This window comes from Narcine bancroftii, chromosome 6, assembly GCF_036971445.1.
Source record: "Narcine bancroftii isolate sNarBan1 chromosome 6, sNarBan1.hap1, whole genome shotgun sequence".
Lineage (NCBI taxonomy): Eukaryota > Metazoa > Chordata > Chondrichthyes > Torpediniformes > Narcinidae > Narcine > Narcine bancroftii.
Genome location: NC_091474.1, coordinates 251,279,662 through 251,298,019, shown reverse-complemented (window position 1 = coordinate 251,298,019; position 18,358 = coordinate 251,279,662). Strand labels below are relative to the sequence as shown.

The window sequence follows — 18,358 nt, the reverse complement described above, 5'->3', positions numbered from 1 at the left end:
AAACAAGGGCTCCACAAAAAAGTCCAGTTTTTGGAGCTTTCCAGATTTTAGATGTCCGGATAAAGGATCGTGTACCTATAGATTTGTACTGTGCACTTGTGTATATGATGTAAAACTCTTGTACCTGTGCTCTGTACCCAACTCATCAAAGCAAGAAGTAAAACATGAAAGTGCAGGCACCATGGTTGAAGTAAAAACACAATGCTGGAGAAACTCAGCAGGTCAAAAATTGTCCTTCATATATATCAAAGATGAAAATACATAACAGACATTTCAGGCTTGAGTCCTTCATTAAGGTATAGCAAAATACTGGCAGGTGTCCAAAGGATAAGGAGGTGGGAGGAGAGGCAGGAGATAATAGGTGGAGAAGGGAGGGAGGGCCCAGCAGCAAGTAGGGGGAGGAATGATGGCTGGGTGAATAGAGAGGGAAGGGCATGGAGAGCTGACGAAGAAGGGAAGGGAGAGCAGGTTATTAGCAATGAGAAAAGTTGACGTTGATGCTATCCATTTGGAGAATGCCCAGATGGAAAATCGGGAGTTGTTCCTCCAATTTACAGGAGGTCTTAGTGGTACATACACGAGGCCATGTGAGTGTGGAGATGTGACACAGAACTGAAATGGTTGGCCACTGGGAGATTACTGTAACTGGTGCAGACAGAGTGAAGGTGCTCACGAAGCGATCGCCCAGTCTCTCATGTAGAGAAGGGCACAAACGGAGCGCTGGATACAGTAAATCAATCCTGCGGATACACGTGACACTTTGCTTCACTTGAAAGGCCTGTTTGGGGCCCTGGACTGTGGTGAGAGAGGAGATGTGGGCACGTGTGACACCTCCTGCAGTCACAGGGAAATGTGCTGGGACGGCGGTGTGATTGGTGAGAAACAAAGAGTGCACGAAGGAGACAAGGAAGGAGCTGTCACCACGTCAGGCAAAGAAGGGGGGAGAGGGGAAGTTGCCTTGTCAAGCGTTGTAAATGCAAGAAATTCAAGAGGATAATGTGTTGGATGCAGAGGCTGTGTTTGTTGCATCTGGGGCAGAGGGGGCCAGGGCAGGTTAGTCGAAAATAGAGTTGCAGGTGAGGGCTGAGTTGATGGTGATGGAGGGGAAGTCATGTTTGTGAAAGAAGACAGACATTTCATAAAATCTGGACTGGAAGACCTCATCTTGGGAGCAGATGCAGTGGAGAAAGAAATTGAGAGAAGGGAAGAGAATCCTTGCAGGGAACAGGGTGTGAGAAAGTGTAGTCAGGTAGTTGTGGGAATTGGTGATATATGTCAGTGGAAAGCTTGCCTCCCAGATGGAGACAGATCCAGAAAGGGGAAGAAGGTTGTTGGAGATGGACCAGGTGAGTTTGAGATTGGGGTGGAAGTTGGCAGCAAAGTGAATGAAGTTGATGAGTTCATCGCGGGTGCATGAGGAAGCCCCAATGTAGTCATCAATATAACGGAGGAAGAGTTGAGGGGTCTTGCCTGCGTAGGCTTGCAGTATGGATTGTTTCACAAAACCCACAAACAGGCAGGCGTAGCTGGGACCCACGAGGGTACCCATGGCTACCCCTTTGATTTGAAGGAAGTGAGGAGTCAAAGGAGAAGTTGTTTAGAATGAGGACACGTTCTGCCAGATGGAGGAGGGTGGTGGTAGAGGGTAACTGGTTGAGAGTCTGGTCCAGAAAGAAGGGAAGTGCTTTAAGACCTTCAGTATGGGAGATGGAGGTATAAAGGGATTGGACATCCATCGAGAAAATGAGGTGGTCCAGTTCAGGGAATCTGAAGTCTTTGAAGAGATGGCGGACATGTGAGGTGTCGCGGATGTTGGTGGGGAGGGATTCGACCAGGGGAGAAAAGATAAGAGTCAAGATAAGACGATGAAACTCGTTTGGTGTGGCAAGAGCAGGCAGAAACAATGGGTCTACCCGGATGGATGGGTTTACATACCTTGGGTAAAAGGTAGAAACGAGCAGTGTGGGGATAGGACACAATGAGATTGGAGGTACTGGAAGGGAAGTAACCAGACTCATCAAAGCAAGTGTCTGTATGTCCTCATCACTGGCCCCACTGCCACCCCCAGGGTCTTTAGACTTCTGTTCCTCAAATACCCCCGAGGTGCTATCATTCATGGCAAATCCTGTCTTTATTGGATCCTCCGTCAACCTACATACTTATCAATATTAAATTCCATCTGCCATTGCCTGACTATTATCACCCTGCAGCCTCCCTTTCTCATTATCAACAACTTTGCCACATTTTGGGTCTTCTGCAAAATTACAAATGACATTTCCTAAATTAACTCTTGAATTTTTGTGAACATAATAAGGGTTTCTGGCTTTGGATCCCATGGACTCTAATATTTTAGATGGGACTGTCAAAGGCCCATCTGAAGTCTTTGCAAAACCACATCAACCATGCTGTCTGCATCAATAGACTTAGTTCCAAAGGGATATTTGATGTTGGACTGAAGTGCAGTCAGGAGCTTTGCATGTGCTGGCAGAAGACAAGTGGTGACAGAAAAAGTCTTGTGAAAGCAGCCAACATGGGCTGCTTCTCATTGGCACTTTCAAAGCAAATTATGGGGAAGAAATGAAAAAAAGTCAGGTATTAACTCCTTGGGCTCAGAAGAATGTTGTCAGACAATTGGCAAAAATACTTTAACAAAGGTAGAGAAAGGACTTAAATGGTCATTAAAGGGTTAAGCACGTAAACCATTGCAAAGAAAATCTTCTCCCAAAAATCCGCACGGATATCTCCAGCAATCATTTCCCACGAAGCCTGTTAATGACTGTGGTGAACTTTTCCACCTCTATGAATGCATAAGCACATTAATCAACAAACGTCAGTCATGAATTCCCCCACTAATGCCTCTCAAACAAAGAAAGTCTGGCTCTCTGCCACCTACTGTTTGGCAGGATTACACATGTAAATTTCAAGATACAACATGCTAACAGGCCCTTCTGGCCCACGAACCTGTGCCACCCAAAACACCGCAATCCCCATAAGTTGTTGGTGGGGGTGGAGGGTGGGAAAGAAACCCACAAAGGTCATGGAGAGAAGGTACAAACTCCTGACAGTCAGCACTGGATTCAACCCCAGGTCACTGGTGCTGTAACAGCACTGTGCTAACTGCTGTTTTTCATTTCACTTTTTTCTTTAATTGTATTGTTCAACAAGACCTTAGCAAGAATTAACTTCAACCCAGGACGATTTGTCCGCAACTTCAGCCAAGCAAATTAAGGCATTTGGTTGCTTGTGAGTCCTGACAAATGTTCCTGCTGAACTAGTTTGTAATATATGAGCTGAAATCCCGTGAGAGTCACTTTTCATCTTGCTATTAGGGATGTCTTGAAGTGACACTCAGATCCCAAAAATCGAGCCTCCATTCAGCTTCTTCGGCCTTATTGATGAGGAATTTCAAACAAATGCGGAGTTTCAAACATAGACACAGTATTTATCGAAGAGTTTCTAGATCGCCAGCTTTGGCTTGTTATTAGTGATCTTCCTTCAACCTAAGTGGGGTGAACTGCTTAATACCTAACGGCAATTATCAGCTCCTTGGACTGTGCCTGCACCAGATTTAGACTTGTACAGAACTAATTAAAATCTATGCCATACAACTGACAGGAAATTAATAACATGAGCAGCTAAATGCACCAGTGAAGCTACCATCAAATCAGGTTCACTGCTGTCCAGCAAGCTAACTAAACCAAACCTAACATGATTGTTGTGTCCAACAGATCAGGTCAGAAACAAGTTATTCCAGGATTGGAAAGAGATAAAAATCTCCTACAGGAAGATTAAACAGACCAGGTCAAGACAGTTTAGCAGAATGAGAGGTACTCTCAATGAAACCCAAATACTTACAGGGTTTTTTGAGAGGGCATTTCCTCTGGCTGCTAAGAATTAGGGATCATAATCTCAAGGGATGAGGTTACAAATAAATTTTCACCCAGTAGAGATTTACCCAGGTGGTTATTTGCTTGAATTATTGACCCAAGTGGCTATGGAATCTTTGTGTTGTGCATATTTAAGACAGAGATCTATGAGCTTTTGGTTATTATGAGAATCAAGGGATTTGGTTTGGGTGGGGAAATGGCAACTTTCTCATGAAATGGTAGGGAAGATGTGAGGGGTCATAAGGGCAATTCCTCCTTTTCTACCATGTTCTTAACTCCTGCTGCAAGTCCCACAACAGCTTTTACCATCTACAACGATAAAATATGCTTTCTTTACTCAGAAGAATGAAACGCTAACAACAAACACTCTACTCGAGTCTATTCAGGGCGAAACAATTCCACTCCATCACCTCTGGCCATAGCTCAAAGTCGTGAAGGTTGTGGCTTGAAAAGTATCCATCATCTAAGATATAATTCAAATGGTCAAAAGGTCAGCTAGTGTATCTGGAGAGAATACAGGAGTTAACATTTCAGATTCTTCACTAGTTAACATCAGTATTCATGGAAACTAGAAAACAAATGCAAAAAAAAAATCACCTCTACTTCCTTTGGAGTTGGCAAATTTCTAGAGATAAGTGGAGAAAAGCGTACTGACCGGCTGCATCAAGGTCTGATATGGAGAAACCAATACCCCTGAGCGTAAAGCCCTCCAAAAGGAAGTGGACACAGCCCAGGACATCAGAGGCAAAACTTTCCCCACTATCGAGAACATCTCCAGGGAATGTGGTCATCGGAGAGCAGTAGCCATCATCAAGGACCCACACCACCCAGCACACGCTCTGTTCTCGCTGCTACCATCAGGAAAGAGGTATCGGTGCCCCAAGACTCGCACCACCATGTTCAGGAATAGCTGCTATCCCTCCACCATCAGACTCAACAACAAACTCAATCAGTAGCAATGAAGGACCTCTTATTTGTGCACTTTATTGCTTTTCTTTTTTATCTCTCTGTATTGCAGTCACTTTGTTTATAGTTCTTTGTTTGGTTACATGTCTTATGCTGTGTAGTTTTTTTTGCACTACCAATTAATGGTAATTCTACCACACCCGCAGGATAAAGGAATCTCAGGGTTGTATGAGATGTCATGTATGTACTGACAATAAATCTGACATATGAAGCTGCAGAGAAAGGGAAAGAGAAGGAAAGACCGAGGGGAAAATCTGTGAGAGGGTGGGAGACCGAAGGGAAAATCTGTGAGAGGGTGGGAGACCAAAGGGAAAATCTGTGAGAGGGTGGGAGACCGAAGGGAAAATCTGTGAGAGGGTGGGAGACGGAAGGGAAAATCTGTGAGAGGGTGGGAGACCGAAGGGAAAATCTGTGAGAGGGTGGGAGACCAAAGGGAAAATCTGTGAGAGGGTGGGAGACCAAAGGGAAAATCTGTGAGTGGGTGGGAGACCAAAGGGAAAATCTGTGAGAGGGTGGGAGACCAAAGGGAAAATCTGTGAGAGGGTGGGAGACCAAAGGGAAAATCTGTGAGTGGGTGGGAGACCAAAGGGAAAATCTGTGAGAGGGTGGGAGACGGAAGGGAAAATCTGTGAGAGGGTGGGAGACCAAAGGGAAAATCTGTGAGAGGGTGGGAGACCAAAGGGAAAATCTGTGAGAGGGTGGGAGACCGAAGGGAAAATCTGTGAGAGGGTGGGAGACCGAAGGGAAAATCTGTGAGAGGGTGGGAGACCAAAGGGAAAATCTGTGAGAGGGTGGGAGACCAAAGGGAAAATCTGTGAGTGGGTGGGAGACCAAAGGGAAAATCTGTGAGAGGGTGGGAGACCAAAGGGAAAATCTGTGAGAGGGTGGGAGACCAAAGGGAAAATCTGTGAGTGGGTGGGAGACCAAAGGGAAAATCTGTGAGAGGGTGGGAGACGGAAGGGAAAATCTGTGAGAGGGTGGGAGACCAAAGGGAAAATCTGTGAGAGGGTGGGAGACCAAAGGGAAAATCTGTGAGAGGGTGGGAGACGGAAGGGAAAATCTGTGAGAGGGTGGGAGACCGAAGGGAAAATCTGTGAGAGGGTGGGAGACGGAAGGGAAAATCTGTGAGAGGGTGGGAGACCAAAGGGAAAATCTGTGAGTGGGTGGGAGACCAAAGGGAAAATCTGTGAGAGGGTGGGAGACCAAAGGGAAAATCTGTGAGAGGGTGGGAGAGCAAAGGGAAAATCTGTGAGAGGGTGGGAGCCAAGAGAATGATTAACACAGAGAAGCAGTGGTGTAGCAGGTAGCATTGCTGTCACCTAGTTTAACATAACAATTACAGCACGGAAACAGGCCATTCGGCCCTTCTAGTCCGCACCGAACCAAACACCCCTTTCTAGTCCCACCTCCCTGCACAATGCACAATGCCCATAACCCTCCATCTTCTTCTCATCCAGTTCTAGTTTTGATCCTGATTCCTGATGGGGTTGCTCTTGGAGCTGGCCGAGACTAGACAGGCCAAATAGCTTTCTGCCAGGTTGTCAGGAAATACAAACATATTAACATGTTTCTGCCAGTGGAGATTAATTGCACTGATCCGTACAAGGTGTAAATAGAGGGAGATGAAGCAGGACAGAAGTGAGGAGAAAACACAAGTGCAGGATCTGGTTAGTGGGCGAGGCAGGAACTGTGGCGATGAAAATTTGAGCTAATTTCAGGTTGATGAGCTTGCACACTGTTCTGGCATACACTGAAAAGGATTGATTTTCAATTTGAAGTTAGTGAATTCATTGTTGAGTCCTGAAGGTGGCAACATACTTGGTTGGTAAATGAAAAGCTGCTGTTTCAGGAACTTTGGGCTTCATGGAAACAGTGTAATATCAAAATAGGACTGGGATGGAGAATTCAAGTGAAAGGCAACTGAAAGATCAAGGTAATTCTGAGCATTTGACAGAGGTGCAAAGCTGCATTTGGGTTTTCACTAATGTAGGGGAGACCACAACAGGAGATGCCCATGCAATGCACTGAATTGGGATGCACATGAATTGGTTTCACAAGGGAACATTGTATGGTTGGAAGAAGAGATAAAAGGTGGTGTCAGATTTCATTATTCTTGTATTTCTATCATTTTAGTGCATCCCATTTACTGCTCATAGGGTCTCTGAAGAAACCACATGCAGTTTGATGGCTGCTTTGCAAAACCTTTCCATTCAGTCTGCAAGAGTTATCCTTCCAGGTACTTGTCATTTTCATTCTTCATCTTACTTCTACTCCTGAGCACTAATTGCATCTTACATTATTCCAACAAAGTCTAACAAAAGCTTGAGAAATAAGATCTCATCTTCAACTGAGGCACACTGGGATTCAGTTGGAATCTGAACGACCCATTCTGTTGCAAAGTTGTCAACCTGTAATGTTAACTTGTATAGCTCTCTACAAACACTACCTGACCTGCTGAACATGGTTTTCAGCTTTCCAGCAACAGCTGTCCTCTGCATCTCACAGATCTGTTTCCCTCTCTCTTCTGTTTTTAATCACCTCCTTCAGTTTATATTTCTTCCAGAGACCAGGTACAATGAACAGGATGTTATCGCCCTCTGTCAGCCCCCATCAACACTGTTGCCTTGGTCTCCGTTCCATGTCTCAGATCCTCTTTGTCTTCCTCAACACTTGCCCTTCTCTACAACATTAAACGTGCTTGTTTGATTTCTCTGCCTGCCTTTGAATCCAGGTTGTAGACCAGAAGTGTTAACTCTGTTTCGTCCTTTTGAAATGCCTGCCCAACTTGCTGAGTACACCCACATACAACTAGCAAAGGAATGACCCCCGACACAAGTGAATTTCTTTGCCGTTTCTGATAACTGCAGGTTTGGTTGAGTCACAGCCTGCCATTATCTACAGTTCATATAACCATTTACGGAGCAGAAACAGGCCATGTTGGCCTTTCGAGTCCGCACCGGTTCACTGATTTTGTCTATTGGAGAAAGAATATTCTTGAACCTCGATGTGGTTAACTTCAGATTTCTATATCTTCTTCCTTTCGTCATCCAATCGAGATGTCTGATTTCTTCAGACATCAGAATTTCTCTTCCAGCTCTTGTCCTTATAGCTCTCTCTCTCTCTCTCTGATCCTTATCTTGTGTAGAAATCTACTTGCACAAACAAAAGAAGGCTTTTGACCACTTACCTGCCCAAAATCTCCAGAAGCTCCGCAATCCCATTATGGTGTTCAGTTTCATAAATAAATCTAAATTAAAAAAAAAATTAAAAACCACACACAGGCCCAAGTCGGTTTTTAAAAAAAACCTATCTGACACTTGCTTTTCATAGGTTTATAAAATGTTCTTTTTCAAATTATTTTAATATTGCAAATAGTTATACATTTCATTACAGGAATAGCAGTTTCAAACTCACAATGCTTAAACAATGAGATATTGTAAAGTTTCCAGGGACAGGAATTATATAGTTTAGCAAATACTGATACAAGTAAAACAAATGAAATCAAGTACTTTGTAATTAATGCACAAAAATGAAAGGTTATCTCAGAATGGATTTCCAATATTTAAAACACTTTTACCCAAGGGCAAGGTGCAAGGACAAACCGAATGTGAAACCAAGCAGTCTTATTTTTTAATTATACAGAAATTAAGCAGGTTATATGATCACAGGTGCATCAGGGTTTGATAACATAGAAGAGAACAGAAAGACATTTCAGAAGAAATCAAACAAATGATGGACTGAGTGTGCGGGATTGAGTTGGTGATGAAGAATCAAGTTTCCAGTAGAAGGTGAATGGTGAAGTTACACAAGAAATTTCCCATTTATAACAGAACAAATGCAAATGGATCAAAAAAGCAATTTGCTAGAGAAACTCGGTAGATTAAGCAGCATCAGTGGGATAGAAATATTTATCCACATTGTAGGTCAGAACGATTCACCAAGACAGACTGCAGAGATGAGATAGTAAGAACAAAGACAGGGTGCGATGGGTCAGTCAGAGGCAAGGAGGGGATTGGTGAACCAGAGAGAGGTGAAAGATGATGGACAGATGAGGAGAGTTGGGAGAAAGAAGCAGTTAATGAGCAGATACCAAAGGGAGAGAGAGGCTCGTCCATGGGAGTGAGGTCGGTGGGGTATCCTGGCATATCCATGGGAGTGAGGTCAAAGGAGGGGTGTCCCCGGCGCGTCTTTGGGAGCGAGGTCAAGGGAGGGGGCCAGTGCGCCCAAGAGAACGAGGCGACAGGGAGGGGGCCAATGCACCCAAAGTAACAAAGCACTGGGGAGGGGGGAGGCCAGTGCACCCAAGGAGGTGAGGTGACAGGGGAGGGGGGCCGGCATGCCCTAGGAAGCGAAGTGACGGGGGGGAGGGGCTGGTGCGCCCAAGGGAGCGAGGTGACAGGGGACCCCAGCACATCCAAGGAAGTGAGGCAATGGGGAGGCCCCAGCACACCTAAGGGAACAAGGTGACAGGGGAGGGGGGCCGGCACGGCCAAGGGAGTGAGGCGATGGGGGAGGAGGAGAGGGGCAGGCATGCCCAAGGGTGTGAGACGATGGGGGAGGAGGAGAGGGGCAGACATGCCCAAGGGTGTGAGGCGATGGGGGGCCCGTGTGCCCAAGGAAGCAAGCTCAAGGGGGCCCGAGTGCCCAAGGAAGCAAGGTCAGGGAGGCCCGGTGCATCAAACTTTCTCAACAAATGAATAACTGATGATCATAGCTTTACCGTGCTGCCCAATGGGGCCCCGCTGCATACTTCTTAAAATTATATTATTAAAATAGTTTGAATATCTTTTTTTAATGATCCATACAAGCTCCTCTCCAAATATCCTGAAAGCACTGTCATGCACATTACCTGTAAAATATGTTATTGATTTGTCTCCGAATGTAAGCCCTCAAGCCCAGGAATTTGCCATAGATTCTATGAAGAATTGTCTTCAGGAAATCTCTCTCCCTCGGATCCTCACTGTCAAACAACTCCAACAGCTGTGAGGGAGAAAGATCACCAAGCTCGTGATTGATGTGCATCCTTTACAAACAACGGAGCATCTGTAAGACTGTTCAAAGTGTTATGTCATTGTGAACAATACATAAAACTCTAAACTTGAAGAACGATTGGTGTTTACGAGGTCTCTTGATGGACACACGAATGTGCAGGGCACAGAAAAATATGAATCACTTGCAAGCTGGAGAGTTTCATTTCAACGTGGCATCATGCTTAGTAAGTTATGTGGGCCCAAGGGCCTTTTCCTGTGCTGCTCTATGTTCTATTTTAAAATTTTGTTCTGCAATGAGTTAGTTTTACAGTATTTCCTATACAAAATATTTCAATTGTCAGTTAAGGAATTGTCTGCCCCCAAATGAAGGAGAACTGATTGATGCGTTCTCATTTTCCTCTCCCTCTGTCTTTAAATAGAACCATTACATTTTCTCTTTCCCAATCAGATTGGGCAGCTGCAGAATCAAGAACATTTTGGTTGTTCAGTGTCTCTGTAGCAGGCTTATTCAGGTCACATACCACCAATACAGATGCTTCGACCCACTGTCCACACTCAGCATCCACTTACAATAATCCTGCATTAACCTCGATTTATTTTTTCAACGTCCTTCATGGCCATCATTCACCTCCACTTTAGGGACAATTTACAACAGCCAATTAACTTATCAACTCACATCTTCAGTGCGCCAAAAAAAGAGCACCTGGAGAAAACCCATATGACCACAAGGAGAATTTTGTGCAGGCAACTATGGAAGTCCATTATCAAATCCAGGTCTCTGAAGCTGTGTACCAGCAGCCCTTTGGTTGCATCATAGGTGTAGATGTGTTTGTATTTGGAACAACTAGCTTTTCAAGATTCAAAACGCTTTTATTGTCATGTATAGGACATGAAATATTACACAAAATTGCCTTCTGCCTGCCACAAGGCACACAGAGTTGCCATTTGTGTTGCCTGGCTCCCAGTACATTCCAGCTTCCATTCTTGTTTCTTACATTCCACCCCGTACTTTTTCTTCACACTTTAAAATGCTATATCATCATTAGTCCACCAGTTCTGTGGAACTGCTTCTCACTTCACAGCTGCTTGAGCCTCAAAGATTTCCATTTTTAAGTTAGTTTTCCCACTGCAGCTGGAATGCTTTATGAAGCCTCTGGTGAAGACACACAGAAAACCTAAGTCACTGGTTTCTCCTGTTACAGAATAATGTTATAATAATTATAAAGTGTCTTATATTTAGTAAAGACTATGGGGTTGGAAACAGGGAAAGGGAAAGACCAACACACATCACACATTTGTGTTATCAGATAAGAGAGGTAATCTGGAGACAAAGTGTCTCTTAATTCAAGGCAGTAAGAATTTTGGATTGTGCTATTGAAAGTTCTGAGACAATGGATGTTTGCTCAGAAGCACATGTGTACACACACAGCCATTCTGCTTGTTGGTCTGAGCAGACAGCCCGAAAACATTTTCTTGTTAAATTTTGGAAGAGTTCATTGAACGCAAAATTAAAATGTACTTTGAAATTAATACGGAATCAGTGAAAGATAAATTTATACTATGGGATGAAATGAAAGCGTTCATCAGAGGGCAAATAATAAGTTATGTAACTAAGATGAAAGACTACAATCGGGAAATAGAACAGCTGGAAAGGGAAATAGTAAGTACAGAAAAAGAATTAGCAACAAGGGAAGATACAACAAAAAGAAAAGAATTGGCGGACAAAAAAAAAAAAATATGAAACACTACAAATATACAAGGTGGAGAAGAACATAATGAAGACAAAGCAGAAGTATTATGAGCTAGGAGAAAAAAAACGCACAAAATACTAGCTTGGCAGCTTAAGACAGAACAAACTAAAAGAACGGTATTGGCATCAAGGAAAAAGGACAAACAAATTACAAATAACCCAACGGAGATCAATGAAAACTTCAAGGAATTCTACGAGCAATTATATCGAACGGAGAACGAAGGGAAAGAAGACAAAATAGATGAGTTTCTAGCTAAAATTGAACTACCAAAACTGCAAGAAGAGGAGCAGAACAAATTAATAAAATCATTTGAAATAGAGGAAATACAGGATATATTAAAAAAAATCTACCGAACAATAAAACGCCGGGAGAAGACGGACTCCCAATAGAATTCTATAAAACATTTAAAGACTTATTAATTCCTCCTCTCCTGGAAGTAATCAACCAGATTGATACAACACAAAACATACCAGATTCATGCAAAACAGCAATAATTACAGTAATACCAAAGACAGGGAAAGATCCATTAGCACCAGCATCATATAGACCAATATCACTACTCAACTCAGATTATAAGATAATAGCTAAACTATTAGCAAACAGATTGGCTGACTGTGTACCAAAAATAGTAAAACTAGATCAAACTGGATTTATTGAGAAAAGACGAACAACGGACAATATCTGTAAATTCATTAACTTAATCCATGCAGTACAAGGAAACAAGACGCCAACAGTGGTGGTTGCCTTAGACGCAGAGAAAGCCTTTGACAGAGTAGAATGGAATTATTTATTCAAAGTACTACAGAGGTTCAACCTACCAGAGAAATATATTAATTGGATTAAAGCATTATATAAGAGACCACTGGCGAAGGTGACAGTAAATGGATATATATCAAACCAATTTAAATTAAGCAGGTCAACTAGGCAGGGATGTCCACCATCTCCTTCACTGTTCGCGTTAGCTATAGAACCCTTAGCAGAACTGATAAGAACAGAAAATAAAATAAGAGGCATAAAAATTAAAGAGAAGGAATATAAAATCAGTCTATTTGCAGATGAAGTCATAGTATACTTAACAGAACCAGAATTATCAATAAAAGAATTACATAAGAAATTGAAGGAATATGGAGAAGTATCGGGGTACAAGATCAACGCAAATAAAAGTGAAGCGATGCCAATGAATAATGCGGATTTCACAAAGTTTAAGAATCACCATTTAAATGGCAAACACAAGCAATCCGATACCTAGGTATTCAACTAGATAATAATCTAGGCCATCTATACAAATTAAATTATCAGCCATTAATGAAGAAATTACAAGACGACTTCAAAAATTGGTAAGATTTACCACTAACACTGATAGGAAGGGTAAATTGCATTAAAATGAATATCTTCCCAAGGATACAATACCTATTTCAATCATTATCAATTCACTTAACAGAGAAATTCTTCAAAGAGGAAAAGAAAATTCTTATGGAAAGGGGGGAAACTGAGGACAGCGCTAGATAAATTAACAGAATGGTACAAACAAAGGGGCTTACAGCTACCAAACTTTAAGAATTTCTTATAGAGGAGCACAATTAAGATATCTATCAGATTTTTATCAAACAAGGGAAAAACCAGATTGGACCAGATTAGAGCTAGATAAAATAGGGGAGAAGGTACCCGAACATATACTATATAAGTGGGATGAAAAGCTGGTGCAACATAGGAATTCACCAGTACTGCACCATCTGCTCAACATTTGGAAGAAGATTCACGTAGAAAGGAAAAAAACAAATTATCAACTACCAAAATTAATATTGACACAAAATCAACTAATCAGATAACCTTTCCTTTAGAGAATGGGAGAGAAAGGGATCAAAAGAATAGAAAAAAAAACTTTTGGAAGAGGTGAACTTCAAACAAAACCATTATTGATCAAAGCGAGCCATGTGATTAGAAACATTTTAAAATCTGCATTTTAAGTATTCAACCATATTCATCTGAAGTCAGAAAATGCAGTGAAATTCTTTGAGATGGACTCTTGCTCCCAACAGTATCTGATAGATGTTTTCGATGTAAAAAAGAAAGGGGAACAACAATTCATGCAATCTGGACATGTGAGAGAGTAGAAAAATTTTGGGATGATCTCAATCAGATATTAAATAAAATAACAGAAAACAATATACCAAAGAATCCAGAGATCTTTCTCCTAAGTAACATAAAAAATAAAGAATTTGGAATTGACTTGGAAGATGCACAAAAAAGATTTGTCAAGATAGCCCTAGCCGTAGCAAAAAAATGTATTATGTCAACCTGGAAATTGGAAGATAATTTGAAAATACAACAATGGTATATAGAAATGAATAAATGTATTCCATTAGAAAAAATAACATATAGTTTAAGAAATAATATTGAAATATTCGAACAAGTATGGGAGCCTTACATTAAATACAATAGCGAAAACCTACCGGGAACAAACATTACCTAAGTTGATGGAAGGAGAAGAAAAGAAAAGAATGGACTCAGTAGAATTTCTGGTGTATTTTTGTTGAATGACAACATTGTCTAACTGAATTAATGCAACCTAGATTGTATACCTAAAATGGATGAGAGGGGGGGGTGGGGGGGTGGCTTGGGAGGAGGGAGGGGGGAGGGAGAAAAAGTCACTGTAAATGTGTGGAAAAGAAAAAGTGTATATCATGGCTATTGTGATTTATGGTGTGAAAAATAAAAAAGTTAAAAAAAAAGAGATGTCCAGGAAGAGCAACGATGCTGTGGCTATTGTAATAGCCACTTGTGACTGACCCAATTCTGGGTAAAAGAAAGCAAGATCATTCTTGTTTCTGGATCATAACCATTTTGATGGTTACTTCATCTGACTCGTGCCTAAGTTTGCAAAATCACCATGTGAAACACAGTTCTGAAACCTCCACGCAAGAGAGGGGAATTTGTGAAAAAGTAATTTGAGCTGGCAGAGTCCGCAAACATCGAATCCATGCTGCTGAAGACCCAACTGCGCTGTGTGGGTCACGTCTCCAGAATGGAGGACCATCGCCTTCCCAAGATCGTGTTATATGGCGAGCTCACCACTGGCCACTGAGACAGAGGTGCACCAAAGAAGAGGTACAAGGACTGCTTAAAGAAACCTCTTGGTGCCTGCCACATTGACCACTGCCAGTGGGCTGATATCGCCTCCAACCGTGCATCTTGGCGCCTCACAGTTCGGCGGGCAGCAACCTCCTTTGAAGAAGACCGCAGAGCCCACCTCACTGACAAAAGACAAAGGAAGAAAAACCTAACACCCAACCTCAACCAACCAATTTTCCCTTGCAACCGCTGCAACCGTGCCTGCCTGTTCCGCATCGGACCTGTCAGTCACCAACGAGCCTGCAGCAGACGTGGACATACCCATCCATAAATCTTCGTACGCGAAGCCAAGCCAAAGAAGAAATTTGTATAAAGAAATATTTCTCTGAAAGCAAATCTACAAGAGTTCATTAGTTTAAGAACTTTTGAACGGTTTAAAAACTCTGAACTTTAAAATCATCTCTTCAGAATTGTGCCTGAACTGTAATGCGCGCGCACACACACACACGCACACACACACACACACGCACACCCCCTGCATAGTTAAGTTTAGAGTTAAGTGGGCAGCATGGCCATGTGAAGGACCTAGACAGATGTATTTTGATTAAACTCTCTGTGAAGAGTATCAAAAAGACAGTTAAAACTTTATATTTAAGATTTTATTTTATGAAAAAATAGACAAAACAACTACTAAGAAACCAAGGCAGCTGAGAAAAAAAAAATGAAGACGTTTCTACTCACCCAGGAACATCAAGTGAAAGCCTGAAAGGGTGCGGCACAAAAATGGCCTCTGGACCAGTGGACCCCGGCAGAGCTGGGGAGTCAGGACAAGAACTAAATATTATCCTGGAGAAAATGGAAAACTTGAGCAACTGATTTGTTGTTGAAAATTTAATGATAGACATGACTGAAATTAAATAAATCATTGGAAGACTTAATGGAAAGAATAACCCAAGCAAACTTTTAGATAAAAACACAAGATAAGCTAAAACCTTTGGAGAAAGATGTGAAGCAATGGGAGTCAGACAGACAAGGTCTGCTGGACAAAATTGACCACATGGAGAATTTTAGCAGACAAAATAACATCTGAATTATTGGAATGAAAAAAGGAATCAAGAGAAGAGATCGATGAACTTCTTGGATCCCATGAATGCTGGGAGAAGACAAATTCAGAGAAAAACTACACTTTGAAAGAGATCACTGGACCCTCGGACCCAAGAGAGCTGGTGATGGCTTAAAGCTTATCTTAGAGGACAAATTATTTCCTATACAAAAAATCTTGAGAAAATATGCTACAGAGCTGGATTGTCCAGAGAAAGATGGAACAAAATTGGAAAAAGAATATCAAAGAACAGGGTCACAAGAAAAATATAGACTATTAGAGAATCAAATAATTAAAATATAACAGAATACAAATGAATAAAACAGAAAAAAAAATTAAACACAAAACAAAAATATTATGAATTAGGAGACTGGCCACATAAAGTTTTATCTTGGCAATTAAAGTCAGGAGTCATCTAGAATGATAAATGCAATAAAAACAAAGCCATTGAACCACTGGTGGAGAATTTAAGGAAAGATCCAGACATTAAGGGCTTCAAAGTTGGAGAGGAAGAACATAAAATTAGTTTATTTGTTGATGATGTGCTGCTATATATGTCTGACCCAGCTGAATCCTTGAGAAAATTAAAACATTATAAAAATGGAAGAATATCATGTTATAAAATAAATATAGACAAGAGTGAGATAATGCCATTGAAAATTTTTGATTATGCAAAATATCAAAAAGGTAGAAGATTTACATGGAAGACAGATGGAATCAAATATTTAGGAATAATGACAGATAATAATTTGCAGAACTTATCTAAATTTAATTACATTCCTCTTTGAGAAAAAGAGAAAGATTTACAGAAATGGAAAGACCTACCGATTACTCTAGTGGGAGGAGTAAATTGTATGAAAATGAAGGCGATGCCAAGATTACAGTATCTCTTTCAATCATTGCCTATTGCACTAAGAAATTCTTTAAATCATTGTGCCGAGAATTTCATTGGGATAAAAATAACATGGGACTATAAATTTGGAGGACTTAGACTTACAGACTTTAAGAAATACCATCGATCAGCACAAGCAAGATTTTTAGCATTATTTCTTGAAGAAGACGGTCCCCCTTCTTGGATACGAATGGGAGTGAATTCAATAGAAAAACTTTATAAGTGGAATGCAAAGTTAATAACAAAAAAGCCAGACAACCCTATATTAATACATATGAAAAGAAATAAATGAGTGTATTGAGAAAAGAAACCAGGTAAATATGTGTTGCTGGCCTATGAATCCAGGTAACAAAATATTGAATTCATGCTATGATAAAGAAACAAAGATATATTGATGCTTATTATATGGATGGATCTCATGTCTTTTGAACAATTAAGAAATTAATATGGAGTGTCTAATGGGACACTTTGGTTTTCTCCAGCTAAGATTGTTCAGAAGAGAAAAATGGGGTCAAGTTTGGCCCCACCTGAAATTAGTGAAATGAAATGAACAATTTGGTTGGGAATACATCTAAAATTATAACTAAGATCGACGAAGCTCTCCAAAATGAAAGTGCGAAACCAGGTTTACAGAGATCGAGAGGGAGAGAAAGAGAGAGAGAGAGAGAGATGGGAGTCTGATCAAGGTGCTGCAATAATTGAAAGATGTTGGTTTGATTGGTGTTTGGATAGGATGACATCAATTATAAATGCAAGATCTGGATTAGTGCAATTTCATTTCTTACACCGATTATATCTCACACCTCAGAAGTTGCATAAATCAAAATCTGAAATATCGGAAAAATGTTTTAGGTGTGGGACAGAAATAGAAATGTTCCCTCAAGCTAAGTGGTCGTTTGTGAAAGTGAGTCCTTTCTGGCAGGATATTACTGAAATATTAACAAGGATAACAGGGGTGGCCTTCACAGGCGACTTGGAGCATTATCTTTTGTGCAACTTCACTGAAGTTATAAACCAACCAAATTTCAAATTTAATTTGTTAAAATAGCCTTTGCAGTGTCTAAGAAATGTATTGTCATGACTTGGAAATCCAATTCCCCTCTACATATAGCACATGCTGAGATTAATAGTTATATATCTATGGAAAAAACTTACATATAACTTAAAGAATATGACACATTTATGAAGATATGGCGGCCATATTTGGATCATATAGGGGCCCGATTATAATTATAAATAGAATAATAAAAAGGATAATAATAGATGCTGCTACAGTATAAATGGAAGTGACTTACCCATGGAAAAGTTTTGACGATCATTATGAATTGTAAACCCTGACAGTGTGTGGATTCATGCTGTGGAAGGGAGGGGGGAGGGGGGGATTTGTTTTTTTGTTTTTTGTAATGAAAAAAAAATTAAGCAGGTGAACCGGCACCGCATGTCACGCATGGGGGGAGGGGGGGAAGCCGGCCACAATGGCGCCATCAGGGGTTTCTTCCCGACCTCGGCACCAGCTTAGAAGCCTGTGTTCTGTGGCCCACGTGATGCCCTGATGATGTCCGGATTCACGGCGCGGTTCTCAGCCAGGTCCGGGCTGGGAGAATAAGAACAGCCAGGCTGACCTCAATAAACCAGTTTGCTCACTTAACTCAACCCGTTTGGTTGTGGAGTTATTCAGTAAGAGAGTAGCCATCACT

At 41.4% G+C, this 18,358-nt stretch overlaps 1 protein-coding gene across 4 annotated transcripts in view; it reads right to left on the bottom strand.

The window, feature by feature from the left end:
* ppp2r5d (protein phosphatase 2, regulatory subunit B', delta) overlaps positions 1-18,358 on the bottom strand; it is a 207,381-nt gene that overhangs the window by 62,220 nt on the left and 126,803 nt on the right. For all 4 annotated transcript variants that reach the window (XM_069887946.1, XM_069887945.1, XM_069887944.1 and 1 more), the window contains exons 7-8: positions 9,703-9,833; positions 8,041-8,100 (exon numbers count right to left, since the gene is read on the bottom strand). In XM_069887946.1, the coding sequence (XP_069744047.1) occupies positions 8,041-8,100; positions 9,703-9,833 (191 nt within the window). The remainder of the gene's footprint in view (positions 1-8,040; positions 8,101-9,702; positions 9,834-18,358) is intronic.